This window comes from Lissotriton vulgaris, chromosome 5, assembly GCF_964263255.1.
Source record: "Lissotriton vulgaris chromosome 5, aLisVul1.2, whole genome shotgun sequence".
NCBI lineage: Eukaryota > Metazoa > Chordata > Amphibia > Caudata > Salamandridae > Lissotriton > Lissotriton vulgaris.
Window position 1 is genome coordinate 994,242,340 of NC_141693.1, and position 13,407 is coordinate 994,255,746.

At 48.0% G+C, this 13,407-nt stretch overlaps 1 protein-coding gene across 1 annotated transcript in view; it reads left to right on the top strand.

Moving 5' to 3' along the window:
- The window catches only part of LOC147711878 (inactive heparanase-2-like), a 738,870-nt gene that overhangs the window by 74,494 nt on the left and 650,969 nt on the right, over positions 1 to 13,407 (top strand). The window contains exon 3 of the mRNA XM_086919554.1: positions 4,014 to 4,183. Within this exon, the coding sequence (XP_086775680.1) occupies positions 4,014 to 4,183 (170 nt within the window). The remainder of the gene's footprint in view (positions 1 to 4,013; positions 4,184 to 13,407) is intronic.

Genomic DNA, 13,407 nt, shown 5'->3' on the forward strand with positions numbered 1-13,407 from the left:
CCTAATCGTCCTCACCTGCCACCCACCAGTGGTTGTGAGATCCTAATGTGTTTTTAATGTTTTTCCCTCCTGGTTGTCTACGCCCCCCACGTCTGTTCTGCTGGGACGATTGGGCACAGGACGGAGAACTAGTTTCCAGGATGGACTTACCTTCAGTCCACTGGCTACCTGTATCCATCAGGGTGTTGTAACCGGCATGGCTCTGGCTTCTTCCCGTTTGCCGTCCTCTTCCTACTGGGGTAACTGCAAGTTCTGTCCTCTGCTTCTCGCCTTGCATCTCCCTGCTCCAGTCCCATTGAAGTGTACTGGCTATTCCAGCGCAGACCGCATCGCAGCTTTGCTGCGGCGGAGCACGCTGCGTGGCGCAGTGCTCCCGGAGTGCTGCTGCGTCTGAGAACCAGAGTGGCATTCCCAGCTCCACTCTTCTGCCGACAGTCATCCCATAAAACAGACCCACAAACTTAGGCTCATGAAGAGAGGAGCTACTCACTGCCCTCATGCCCGCGTGAGAAGGTATGCACAGCCGTTTTCCGCAATGTCGATACTCCCTTGGGTGCGGCTCCTGACCGGCTATATTAGCGAGCCGCCATATTCTCTTCTTCCAACAATATTATTTTGAATTAGTTTGAATTAGAGATTATGAGCCGTAGGTTATTTGTAATATATTGTTTGTTTTGTTTTTATTTAGGAGGATCTTCTCTACAAGGCGATTTTGTAAAAAGTTAACATATGAGACATGCATGTCGCTATGAGAAAAATATACATAACCATGCAATTTAAGAACATGTTAATGGTTAAGACATAAACTCGCGAAAGATGTCTAAAAATAAAAAAAACACATCTGTTCATGACGTTAGTAACCCGGCCATGCGATTGAGAAAGTTTGACCGCATCTCGCTGATTCGGATGTCCATAAAGTGGCTTCAGGTAGAGGCAAGGAGTAGTTCACAAACATGCATCATGCAAAAAAGCGGCTATCTTGAGCTATCTGACCAAACAAAAATGGTAATCTATGGTGACTAACACCAGTTTGAGAGCACTGACACCCTTTTTCTCAAATGGCACCCTTAAATAAAACTATACATTTAAAGTAATCCTTCTCTGAAGTAAACTTAAGTTGTAGAACTTAATTGCATTTGCCATTATATCAAACTCATTCTATTAAGTGACTTTAAGAGCCTGTACTTTCAGCATCACTACTACCTATGAATAGCCCATGATAGTGTGCACTAATGCCTGAAACCTATTATTTTCTCATTTTCACCAATACTAGTGGCTTTGGAAATATAGCAAACACAAGGAGATGATGGATGGAGCACTGAAACTTTGCAGACACCCACACCCAGTCACAGACCTGGGTTGAATCCATCATCGCTCTTTAGCTCACTTCACCACCTCAGTTCAGACCCAGCTATATGCTAATCAGTCTTGACTCTGTGTGTCATGGGAACAGTCCAACCTGAAATGCCAAGCCAGGTCTTCCTTGAACCAAAAACAAGCATCTTAGGACTGGTTTTGGGGTAACACCCCTGATCAGCCAGCTAGCCTGAATCCAGTGGCAAAGTGAGCAATGGAATTATATCTGAGCATACCTTGCTAACTTAGGGCGAACAAAGCAAACACAAGGAGATGATGGACAGAGCGCTGAAACTTTTCAGACACTCACCCCCAGTCACAGATCTGGGTTGAATCCATCATTTTTCTTTAGCTCACTTCGCCACCTTAGTTCAGACCCAGCTATATACAATTCAGCCTTGGCCCTGTCCCTCATGGGAACAGTCCAGCCTGAATTGCCAAACTAGGTCTTCCCTGAACCGAAACAAGCATCCTGGGACTGGTTTAGGGGTATCCCTCATCAACTAGGCTAGCTTGAATCCAATGGCATAGTGAGCACAGAACCCACATCTGGGCATACCCTTCCCACTTAGGAGGACTATAGCAACACAAAATGATAATGGACGGAATGCCGAACATTGTCAGACATTCACCCCTAGTACCGAGATCTGGGTCCGAATCCATTGTTTTTTTTTTCATCGAGAAATTCCCAGCTAGTGCAAATACCCCAAAACTGGTCCCAGGATGCTTGTTTCCCATCCAGGGAGGGCCTGGCCTGGTAGTTCAGACTGGACTATTCTCCTGGGAAGCAGGGTCAAGACTGATTTGCATATGGCTGGGTCCATACTGGGGTGGAACGGTGAGCAAAAGAACGATGGATTTAACCCAGATCTCTTGACTGGGGGTGAGTGTTTGAAAAGTTTCAGCACTCCATCCATCTTCTTGTGTTTGCTCTATAAATATTGCATATTCATAAACATATGGTTATACATTCTTTCTCCTTCTGTGTTACAAATTTTGTGGTGTCAAAGATTTTGGTCACACCCAGTAGATTCCTATTGTGCCTCAGGCAGCAAGAAGTACCTACCTACCTACCTACCTACTTGCCATTCAGAACAGAAAAAGTTCCCCAAGTCTGTTCCCATGATCAGCACACAAACAGAAATATGAATTGTTGTGCAGAAGGCTTCTGTTATTCCACAATCTGCAATAAAACGTAAGCTGAGAAATAGTCTTAAATCACAAATATATGGGCTATACCAAAACTAAAGAAATATATTGGAAGGACCAAAACTAAAGAATATATTAAGAAAAAAAATGAGTGTTGTTTTATTTTGGATATATTTTCTTTCCTACACAGCCTAGCGCTAATTCACAATAACTAGAGAATCCGGCATATTAAGAGATGAGATACAGAACTCACATACCTGAGAGCTAAGGCTAGGCTGTGTCCAGGCTTACGAGGCTCATGATTTGTAACAGAATATGGCTGGGGTGACTTCCACTGTCACTGGAGACCCTTCTACCTGGTCTAAGCAATCCTCTTTACCCAAAGACACAGGTGGGTTTACCTTTTTGTATCGGTTCACACAGAAATATGGTTATATGATGTGCGGGGTGAATGAGATTGTGTGACACTTAATAAGAAGTATACTTGGTTACAGGACCTATTAAATTGGTCATAGCAGTATATAGATAGCGGTTCGCTTCAATGATATACATATGCAGCATACATATAGACTATAGTTGAGCTACTGTAGCTTGTAATATTAAACGCAATCAACACACCAGGACAGTATTTTAGGTATTGTGCTAAACAAAATTTATATGCCAGATTTCGTGGGGCAAAGGTCAGATATGCCTGACTCAGTAGAAAATAACGATGTACAAGCAACAATTTGAACTGTATGTTTTACCCAATGATGTTCACCTTAGGCAACTGTATTTCATGCCTTAGTTGTCTTGTGAAATTACACCTCTATAAGGCACGGTGTCTCCAACAGGGTCTTGTCTGCACTATGTAACACCGTTAAATAGACTGAAGTAAAATATGTGTGAATTTCAACAAATATATACGTTTCCAGGTGTTTATATACTTTTGCAGGTAAGTACACACACACAAATGTTTACAATCTGCTCCAAGCCGTAAATGTGTAATTGTGAAAATTCCACCATTATGGCAGAATTTCTGATTTCACAAATCATATCTGCTATAGTGAAATTCTGTTAGTCCTGATTATGCTCATCAAGATTAGGGCGTTGTACTTGCAATTGATTGTTTTGTGCATCTAAGTGGAATTTAGAGAAAAGTAGAGACTCGGCCAAATATATCAATTAAAGAACAGCATCCGATATGTTGCGAATTTAAACAGTTCGCCTTATTAGCAGAGTGTGACTTTAAAATACTTTAGATGCCTTGAAATTCAGTGGTTCTTTTTAAATAGGCTTTTGTCTACCTAGAACGTTATCCTTTGTTTTAAGGACATTTTGAAGTATCGGAGTCTTTGACTGCCAGCTTGTATTTTAAGTATGAAGAGGAAGACCACGCACCACACAAACAGCCACTTTATGAAAATATTAACACTGTTTCAATTTAATGTTAATATAATCCACAGGTGTGCGCTAGTTTGAACTCCTAAAAATGGAGTCTAAGCTGTTTTTGTTTTTTTCCCAGCCAGGTCTCTAGATAAACTCTATAACTTTGTAGACTGCTCTGGACTTCATCTAATTTTTGGACTCAATGCCCTTCGTCGCAACCCTGACAACTCGTGGAATAGTTCCAGCATTCTTAGCCTCCTGAAATACAGTGCCAGCAAAAAATACAATATTTCCTGGGAACTAGGAAATGGTAAGTATAGAAGTTTTCACATTTTCATATTTATTTCTCATCCTTTAATAGACAGAAATATAAGTAAACTGAACATTTTCAATGTGCTGCATGTTGACTATTTATTATATTAGAAAATCTGCATTGTTGTAATTGTAGAAGCAAGCCTAATGGAATTCATTTAAATAGCAAACCTGTATAACTACATTTCAAATTGTACGTTTATGTAGCTGTCTGAAGTTTGATGGTGCAACCTGTATCTGATAGAGATTGTTAGTTGTTACTTGTAGAACCTGTATCTGATAGAGATTGTAAGTTGTTACTTGTAGATTCCTTACCTTAGAATTTCCCCCAGGCATTAGACTGGATCTGGAGATTTTTTCTTCAGCAGTATCCCTGCGCGTCATTAGTTGGCATTGGTCGGCTCCGTATCCATCACCGCGGGAACTGTGTTGACATCGCAGGACCTACATAGGCTCCGCCCCTGCACTCTCATGTCAGTTCTTTCTTTCCTGCACCACCTAGTGCACATCCAGAGAGAGCTACCCCTAGCCACTTTTCGGCTAACTTGTTTTGACTTTTTATCGGTGCCTTTTTTGAGTCATAGACTGCGTCGAGGATGTCCAAGCGAAGGACCGGCTTCAAGAAGCACAGGTGTAATTCGACTTCTCCCCGTCGGTCAGCCGTCGCGACGCAGTACCCCAAATGTCATCTCTCGAAGGCTCAGTCTCTGGAACCTACTTCTGATACGGCTCTACGCCTCCCTGCCTTGCGTCTCCTGCCCAGATCTAGCAGTTCTTTGAGGCCTTGTACTTCACATTTGGGCAGCCCGGCTCGCTGGTGTGCCTCTGGGCCCTGCGGAGTTGGCCTGGGGCCTGGGATTTCGACACCTGCGTCTCCCGCTCCGGAGGGCCTGGCCTGGATCCGGATAGAGGCTGGTCAATTTCACTAGAATTTCTCCGATGCTCCCAGTGTCGACCATGCCCCAGTTGACGCCGACCCCATCCTCATACCTTAAGTGGACACCGAGCCGGACCGACGTCGATCAAAGTCGAATCCAATGCCGAAAGGGACTTTTGTTCCTGTGTTCATTCCTACTGTTCCTTTTGTGCAAGAAGGTGAGGAAGAGGACTGGGAGGGGTTGCTGGACCCTCTAACTGACCAGCTTGAGGAACTGGACTGGCAAATGGACCTGGGTGATGTTAGTGGTCTGGACACTTTCCCTGACACTGCCTTGCTTTCTCTCCCTCCCGTGGCTACGGAGGTGGGAGCTTCCTATGCTGTGGTGGTGAGGAGGGCAGCCGAGGTCCTTGGTCTCGAGCTCCCCATGGTGGCAGTCAGGACTAACCTCCTGACAGAATAGTTTCAGCCTGCAGCTTCCTCTTCGGAACCCCTTTTGCCAGTCAGTGAAGCTCTCACGGATGTCATTCTGGGCACTTGGTCCGAGCCCGGCATAGGGGCTTCTGTGGGTAGGACGATTACCCACTGTCACTGCCCCACTCCAGGCGACACAGCATTCCTGACCCAACACCCCAACCCTGAGAGCTTGATAGTCCAAGCCTTTTCATCTAAAGGCACATTCCCTTCTTCTCCCCCAGATTTGGAATCCAAGAAGCTTGGCCATCTTGGGAAGAAGATGTTCTCTTCCTCCAGCTTGGCGTTGCGATTGGTGAATACCACATGCCTTTTGGGTCGACACTCCCATACTATCTGAGATACGGTCATGCAGGAGCTGCCTCAGTGCACGGAGGAGCCCTGGGCCATTCTCTCTCAAGCAGTTGCAGACGGGAGAGACGCTGCCAAATTCACCATGCGATGTGGACTGGATCCCACGACTCACTGGGAAGAACAATTGACACGTCGGTAGCTGTTAGACACTACACCTGGTTGAGGACTTCTGGCTTCTCAGGGTATGTGTATTTCTTCCTTGATGGACATGCCCTTTGATGGCACTCACCTTTTTGGCAACAAGGGCACCTCAGTCTGCCTTTCAACCCTTTCGTAGCTAAGAAGTGCCCAGCCATGTCCTGTCCAGACCAGCCACAGAGTCATGCAAACTGTCCAGCCTCTGCGTGAGCCAGTGCCCTCGTGGGTCGGAGAGCCAGCAGGCGGGCCAGTCCACCCTTTTTCCCCTGCTGCAGCCTCCAAACCTTCCTAGTCCAATGTTTCAGTACCACCAACAGCCAGTTGGAGGCAGGATCCGCCATCACCTCAACCACTGGTAATCCATCACATCGGACAGGTAGGCTCTGCAAATAGTCTGAAGGGGCTACTCCCTCCCCTTTGAGACTACTGTCAAGATGGCGGACGCATCGGCGTCCGAGTGAGCAGCAGTGTAGCGATCTCAACATTCTTTTCTCCTGAAGTTTGAATGCGGACATGTACAGACCCTGGCTCTATTTTACTTACTTAAAGATTTGCACTTTAGGGGTTATTAATTATTGCCCCCCGCGGTACCTGTGACGCGGCGTTGGCACTGGCAGTGATGCGGCTTGACCTGTGGAGCTGCTTCCAGCGGAACTTGTGGTTGATGTGGCGCAGGTCTCCGGCGGCTGTTGGAGGGGTTGCTGAGCGGAGCTGGTTTTCAGAACGGAGAGGGCGGAACAGTGATCACGTTGCTCTTACCGGAGGGAAGACCTGCAGTTCCACCTCTGTTGACGGGCGCCGCTCCTCTGGCTCGCAGCGGCATCGGGAGAGGAGGGAGCTGAGGATCGTTCAAGCGAGGATGGCACCCAAACCACAGAAGCCGAAAACGCGTGCAGTAACAGCGGCAACACAAGATTCAGCGCAAAACGGTGAAAGCGCTACTCTAACTCTAACCGCAAGTAAATAAAAAAAAACACTGCAAAAACAACAGTTGATTCTGATACTGTCTCGAATCCTCCTTTGAAAGATATTGAATCCGGTCAGGAGCTAGCACCACTGGTGCATTCTGGTACATGTAGTGCAGGTGCTGTACCTAAAATTCCCATGATGTTTTCGAAAAGGTCCCCTAATGCATCTAATGTTAAAGGTGACAAAGCTGGGAATGGTGGTGATGGTGATCTACCTCTTGCGCATCAGCCAATATTAGTTGATGATCATGCTCTCTCTAATGCTAATGCTAATGCTAATGGGCAATTCGGGGGCTCCAGTAGTGACTTCTCGATTTCTGACAGTGCGAGGCTTACCGCAATGGGAGAAGCAAGCTTCTTGAATACATCACCACAAGGAGAGTTCGAGAGCAGCCCCTTGGAGACACAGCAATCAATAACAACTCACAACTCCCCGCTCTGACTGATCAATCACACACACAGTCAAATGGGGTGACTCTGGAAAAGAGCTTGCATTAGGTTTTGGAGCCTTCGAATCCTTTGGAGGATGTGGATTCTCTTTCGCTCCTGCGCTGAGAGGTCGCTCCACAGCCTGCTTGCAGCCTGACTGCCGAGACCTGGTACAGTAGAGATTGTGCCTTCCACCCTAAAGTTGCTTTTTGTGCCTCTGCCCTGAGCGCTGCTTCGCTGTATTTCCGCTGCTCTCTCATGGCACTTTACACGCGATTACCCCCGGCGCTTTGCTCTGCCCTCCCCCCCCGCTGCCATTTTGATTGTTTTGCTGTTGTCCTCGTCCTCGTGAGCCCGCCCCGCCTCCCAGCTGAGCCGCCCTCCCACTGTCCTTATACAGCGCTCCCATACCTGGAAGCGCTGTGATTCTCTTTCGCTCCTGCGCTGAGAGGTCGCTCCACAGCCTGCTTGCAGCCTGACTGCCGAGACCTGGTACAGTAGAGATTGTGCCTTCCACCCTAAAGTTGCTTTTTGTGCCTCTGCCCTGAGCGCTGCTTCGCTGTATTTCCGCTGCTCTCTCAGGCACTTTACACGCGATTACCCCCGGCGCTTTGCTCTGCCCTCCCCCCCTCTGCCATTTTGATTGTTTTGCTGGTGTCCTCGTCCTCGTGAGCCCGCCCCGCCTCCCAGCTGAGCCGCCCTCGCCCCTCCCCCTCCACCATCCATATATGACAGTTCTTCCCGCGCGCAGCGTTTACGCGCAGTGTTCGCGCCCAATCCGCGCCGAAGGTGCGCCAAAGGTAAGCCCGTCTACGCCCGTCCGCGCCTGGACCGCGCCCAGCGCCAGACTCCCTGTCCCTCGCACTGCCCAGCCATCCCGCATTACCTACGATGCCGCCACCCTCCTAGCCCTTAACCCCGGTCGAGCCCCCTACTGCGTCCAAGCCGCTCCAGGACACACCCATGGACCTTTCTCTTGCTACTCCTGCAAATTCATCGGCACCAACAACATCTCCGCTACTACCACACCACAGATTCCCGACCCCAACCACCTACAATGCATCCTTCTCAACACCCGCTCGGTCCACAGACATGCCATTGACCTCTGGAATCTACTAGACACCATCTCTCCAGACGTCGCCTTCCTTACAGAAACATGGATGAACGCTTCCTCCGCCCCAGACATCACCATTGCCATCCCTGAAGACTATAAGATCACACGCAAGGACCGTACCGGCCACACAGGAGGAGGAATCGCTATCGTCCATAAGAAATCCATCCACATCTCAACCAGCTCTGACGCCAACCTCGCCAACTCTGAACACCTTCACTTCCAGATCCACATCGACCCCAAGACCACACTCAGAGGCACCCTCCTTTACAGACCACCAGGACCCCGCGCAAAATTCAGTGAAGACATCACAGACTTCATCACTCCACACGCGCTCCCCTCCAAAGATTACATCCTTCTGGGAGACCTCAACTTTCACCTTGAAAAGAACAACGACCGCAACACCACCACCCTCTTGGACAACCTCGCCAACCTCGGACTTAAACAACTGGTCACTTCCCCCACCCACATCGCAGGTCACACACTCGACCCCATCTTCACCTCCAGCAATCATGTCTCCTTCAGCCACACTACGGATCTCCTCTGGACTGACCACAGCTGCGTTCACTTCACCTACAACAAGCCGAAACCCACCAACCACCTCCAACCAACTCTGCAAAGAAACTGGAACAAAATCACCATCGACCAGATCTCCTCATCGCTCCTTCTAAGCACCCCAGCCCACTCTTCTAACCCAGACCAAGCCGCCGCCAACTTCACCCTATGGTTATCCAACACCGCCGACATCCTAGCACCACTGAAAAAACGTCAACGCAAACCGGGCAGCAAGAAGGCCTCATGGTTCAACGATGATCTTAAGAAGTCCAAGAAACTCTGCCGCTCCCTTGAAAAGGCCTGGAAAAAAGACCCTATCACTAGCACTAAGGACGCCTTCAAAAACGCCACCCGCACACACCACCAACTAATCCGAAAGGCAACAAGCCGAAACCCACCAACCACCTCCAACCAACTCTGCAAAGAAACTGGAACAAAATCACCATCGACCAGATCTCCTCATCGCTCCTTCTAAGCACCCCAGCCCACTCTTCTAACCCAGACCAAGCCGCCGCCAACTTCACCCTATGGTTATCCAACACCGCCGACATCCTAGCACCACTGAAAAAACGTCAACGCAAACCGGGCAGCAAGAAGGCCTCATGGTTCAACGATGATCTTAAGAAGTCCAAGAAACTCTGCCGCTCCCTTGAAAAGGCCTGGAAAAAAGACCCTATCACTAGCACTAAGGACGCCTTCAAAAACGCCACCCGCACACACCACCAACTAATCCGAAAGGCCAAGAAAACAGCATTCAAGGATCGACTAGACAACAACGCCCACAACAGCAAGGAACTTTTCAACATCGTCAAGGAATTTACCAACCCCTCGGCCAACTCCAACGACATCACCCCTTCTCAAGCCCTCTGCGACTCCCTGGCTTTATTCTTCCACAACAAAATTGCAGACATCCACAACAGCTTCGACAACCAACCCGGAGACCAACCCACCCAACCATATGCTGAACATTCTCCCCCTTTGAACACTCTCAACGACTGGAACCCAATCTCCACTGAGGACACCATCCGCCTGATGAACTCTATCCACTCAGGATCCCCCACTGACCCATGTCCTCACCACATCTTCAACAAAGCAGACTCCGTCATAGCACCTCACCTCCGAGACGTCATCAACTGCTCCTTCAACTCCGCCACCTTCCCGGAAAGCTGGAAACACGCTGAACTCACCGCCCTTCTGAAGAAACCCACAGCGGACCCCACCGAACTCAAAAATTACCGCCCCATATGGCTCCTTCCTTTCCCAGCCAAAGTCATCGAGAAAGCTGTCAACAACCAACTCGCCGATTTCCTCGAAGCCAACAAATCCCTCGACTCCTCACAATCTGGCTTCCGAGCAAAACACAGCACTGAGACCACCCTCATCGCAGCAACAGACGACATTCGAACTCTACTGGACAATGGAGACACAGTCGCCCTCATCCTCCTCGACCTCTCTGCAGCCTTCGACACAGTCTGCCACAGCACCCTTTTACAACGCCTCAGAAACATCGGAATACAAGGAAAAGCACTTGAATGGATCACCTCGTTCCTCACCGGAAGAACCCAGAGAGTCCGCCTTCCACCATTCAAATCCGAGGCCACTGAAGTCATCTGTGGCGTACCACAAGGATCCTCACTCAGTCCCACCCTCTTCAACGTATACATGAGCCCCCTTGCGGCCATCGCTCGCCAACACAACCTCAACATCATCTCCTACGCGGATGACACTCAACTGATCCTCTCTCTCACCAATGACCCCAGCACCGCCAAATCAAACCTACACGAAGGAATGAAAGAAGTCGCCGAATGGATGAAACAAAGCCGTCTGAAACTGAACTCAGATAAAACAGAAGTCCTCATCTTAGGTACATCCCCCTCTGCATGGGACGACTCTTGGTGGCCGGAAGCCCTTGGAAAAGCACCCATCCCGACAGACCACGCACGGAACCTAGGCGTTATCCTGGACTCTTCACTCTCAATGAACAGACAAGTCAACGCCGTATCCTCATCCTGCTTCAACATACTTCGCATGCTCAAAAAAACATTTCGCTGGATCCCCACCGAAACCAGAAAAACAGTCACCCATGCTCTGGTCACGAGCCGACTGGACTACGGAAACACCCTCTACGCAGGTACTACCGCTAAACTTCAGAAGAAACTCCAACGAATCCAAAATGCCTCAGCCAGGATCATTTTAGACATCCCGCGGAACGAACACATCTCTGGCCACCTGAAAGACCTCCACTGGCTACCCGTCAATAAGAGGATCACTTTCCGACTGCTAACCCACGCACACAAATCACTCTACGACATCGGACCAGAATGCCTCAACTCACGACTGTCCTTCTACACCCCCTCCCGCCAACTACGTTCTTCCAGCCAAGCCCTCGCCACTGTACCCCGCATCAACAAGACCACCATGGGAGGCAGATCCTTCTCATACCTGGCAGCTAAAACATGGAACTCACTCCCCACCTACCTTCGCCTTACCCAGAACCACCTAGCTTTTAGAAAGCAACTTAAAACGTGGATATTTGACAAGTAATCCTCCTCCCCTCCCTAAGCGCCTTGAGACCCTCTGGGTATGTAGTGCGCTATATAAATTCTCTGACTTGACTTGACTTGACATTCTATTGACTTGCAGGTCAATTCTATTCAATGTCAGACTTATCCACGGCTCTAGAAATTGGGAGCACGGATGAAGGGGCGGACAGAGATGGCGAATGGAGGGATGACGAGAGTAGTAAGAGCCTGAACATTTCAATACATGACTTTGAGAGTGATGTAGATGAATCTCCTGAAAGCCCAGATTGGGGGACAGATAAGAACACTGTACTTGCCATACAGGGGGCTAGTGCTGGACTCTCATCTACTCCTCCAGTAAACGGTACTGAGGGGTCATCAACTCCTGAAATCACGCTAAATACCCTGTATCAAGTGATGTTACAACATCGGGAAGAAACAAGAGCAGAGAATTTACGTACTCAGGGTGCGGTACGTCGACTGCTGAATAATTTACGCAGAGTGGGGAAAACTTGTAATGAGGTCTCGGTTAGAGTGGGGGAGGCAGAAGTCCGGATCTCCGCAATTGAAGACTCTATGATTCAGCAAAAAACACAGATATCATCATTAGAGGGCTTAAGAGAGGAGGTTAATTGGAAGCTGGTGGACCTTGAAAATAGATCACGGAGGAACAACCTACGAATTTTAGGCATTCCTGAAGGGAGTGAGGGGGCGAATCTCATACAATTTGTAATTGAGCTTTTTTCAGAAGCCTTCCCAGAACTTACCCAGTGGAAATGGGAGACGAAACTTCAAAGGGCCCGCAGATTTCCCTTTAAAAAAAATAACAGAAATCAATCAAATACTAAGCCTAGAGCAATATTAATTTGTTTGAATAATTTTCTGTCTAGGGAGGCTTTATACGATCTATCTAGACCAGATAAGAAACGCAGGGGGAAAGGCCTGGATTTCTTTGTCCGCCCAGATTACTGTCATACTACCGTACAACAGAGATGGCAATTTCGCCAATTGATTCCCTTTTTTCAGGCGAAGGGTGCCCAGGCTTTTCTTGTCAATCCCTCTAAGCTGAAAGTAGTATTTAAAAAAAGATCATGCTTTCTCACTTCAGAGGGAGCTGCAAAAGAATTGTTAAGCTCATTTTGATGTCTGGTTTATTTATTTGTTTATTTATTTATTTCTTCTTTTTTCCTTTAGGATGACTTGCCGGGATGTATTAATTGATGCACTAGTGTATGATTTTTCCAATGTTAGACATTGATGGCATAGATGGTATTGATTGTGATTTGCTACAGTAGATCTGTTTTTTTTCTTGTTATTCTGCTTATACATTATCTATGGTTTAAAGGCATATATAGTAACTGGTCATCCTACAGGAGAGGGAGTCACGAGACACAAGTGGCTTCTCACATCATCGACTTGGGGGACTCTATAGTCCCTTTGCCTGATTGTGGGGAGGGTTGGGGAGTTGGGGGGTGGTGGGGTAGGTGGAGGGGTTGAAGGGAGGGGGGCTGCGGGGGGCAAGCAAAGTCAGGAAAAGCTTTTGAATTGCGGTATAGCTGAGAATAATTTGTTTCACGACATGGTTTTCCATTTGAATAGGAAGATGAATATTAAATGGAGGTTGAACACAGTCAGGAATGGCTCAATTTGTGAGTCTGGTGGGTACACGAGGGGTGTGGTATAGAAATAGTAATGATGGGGGGACCAGCCTGGCTTATAGAGTTAAATAATCATCATCATGCTGAGAAAACTTAGAATCTGCTCATGGAATATATACGGCCTCATAACAGAAAG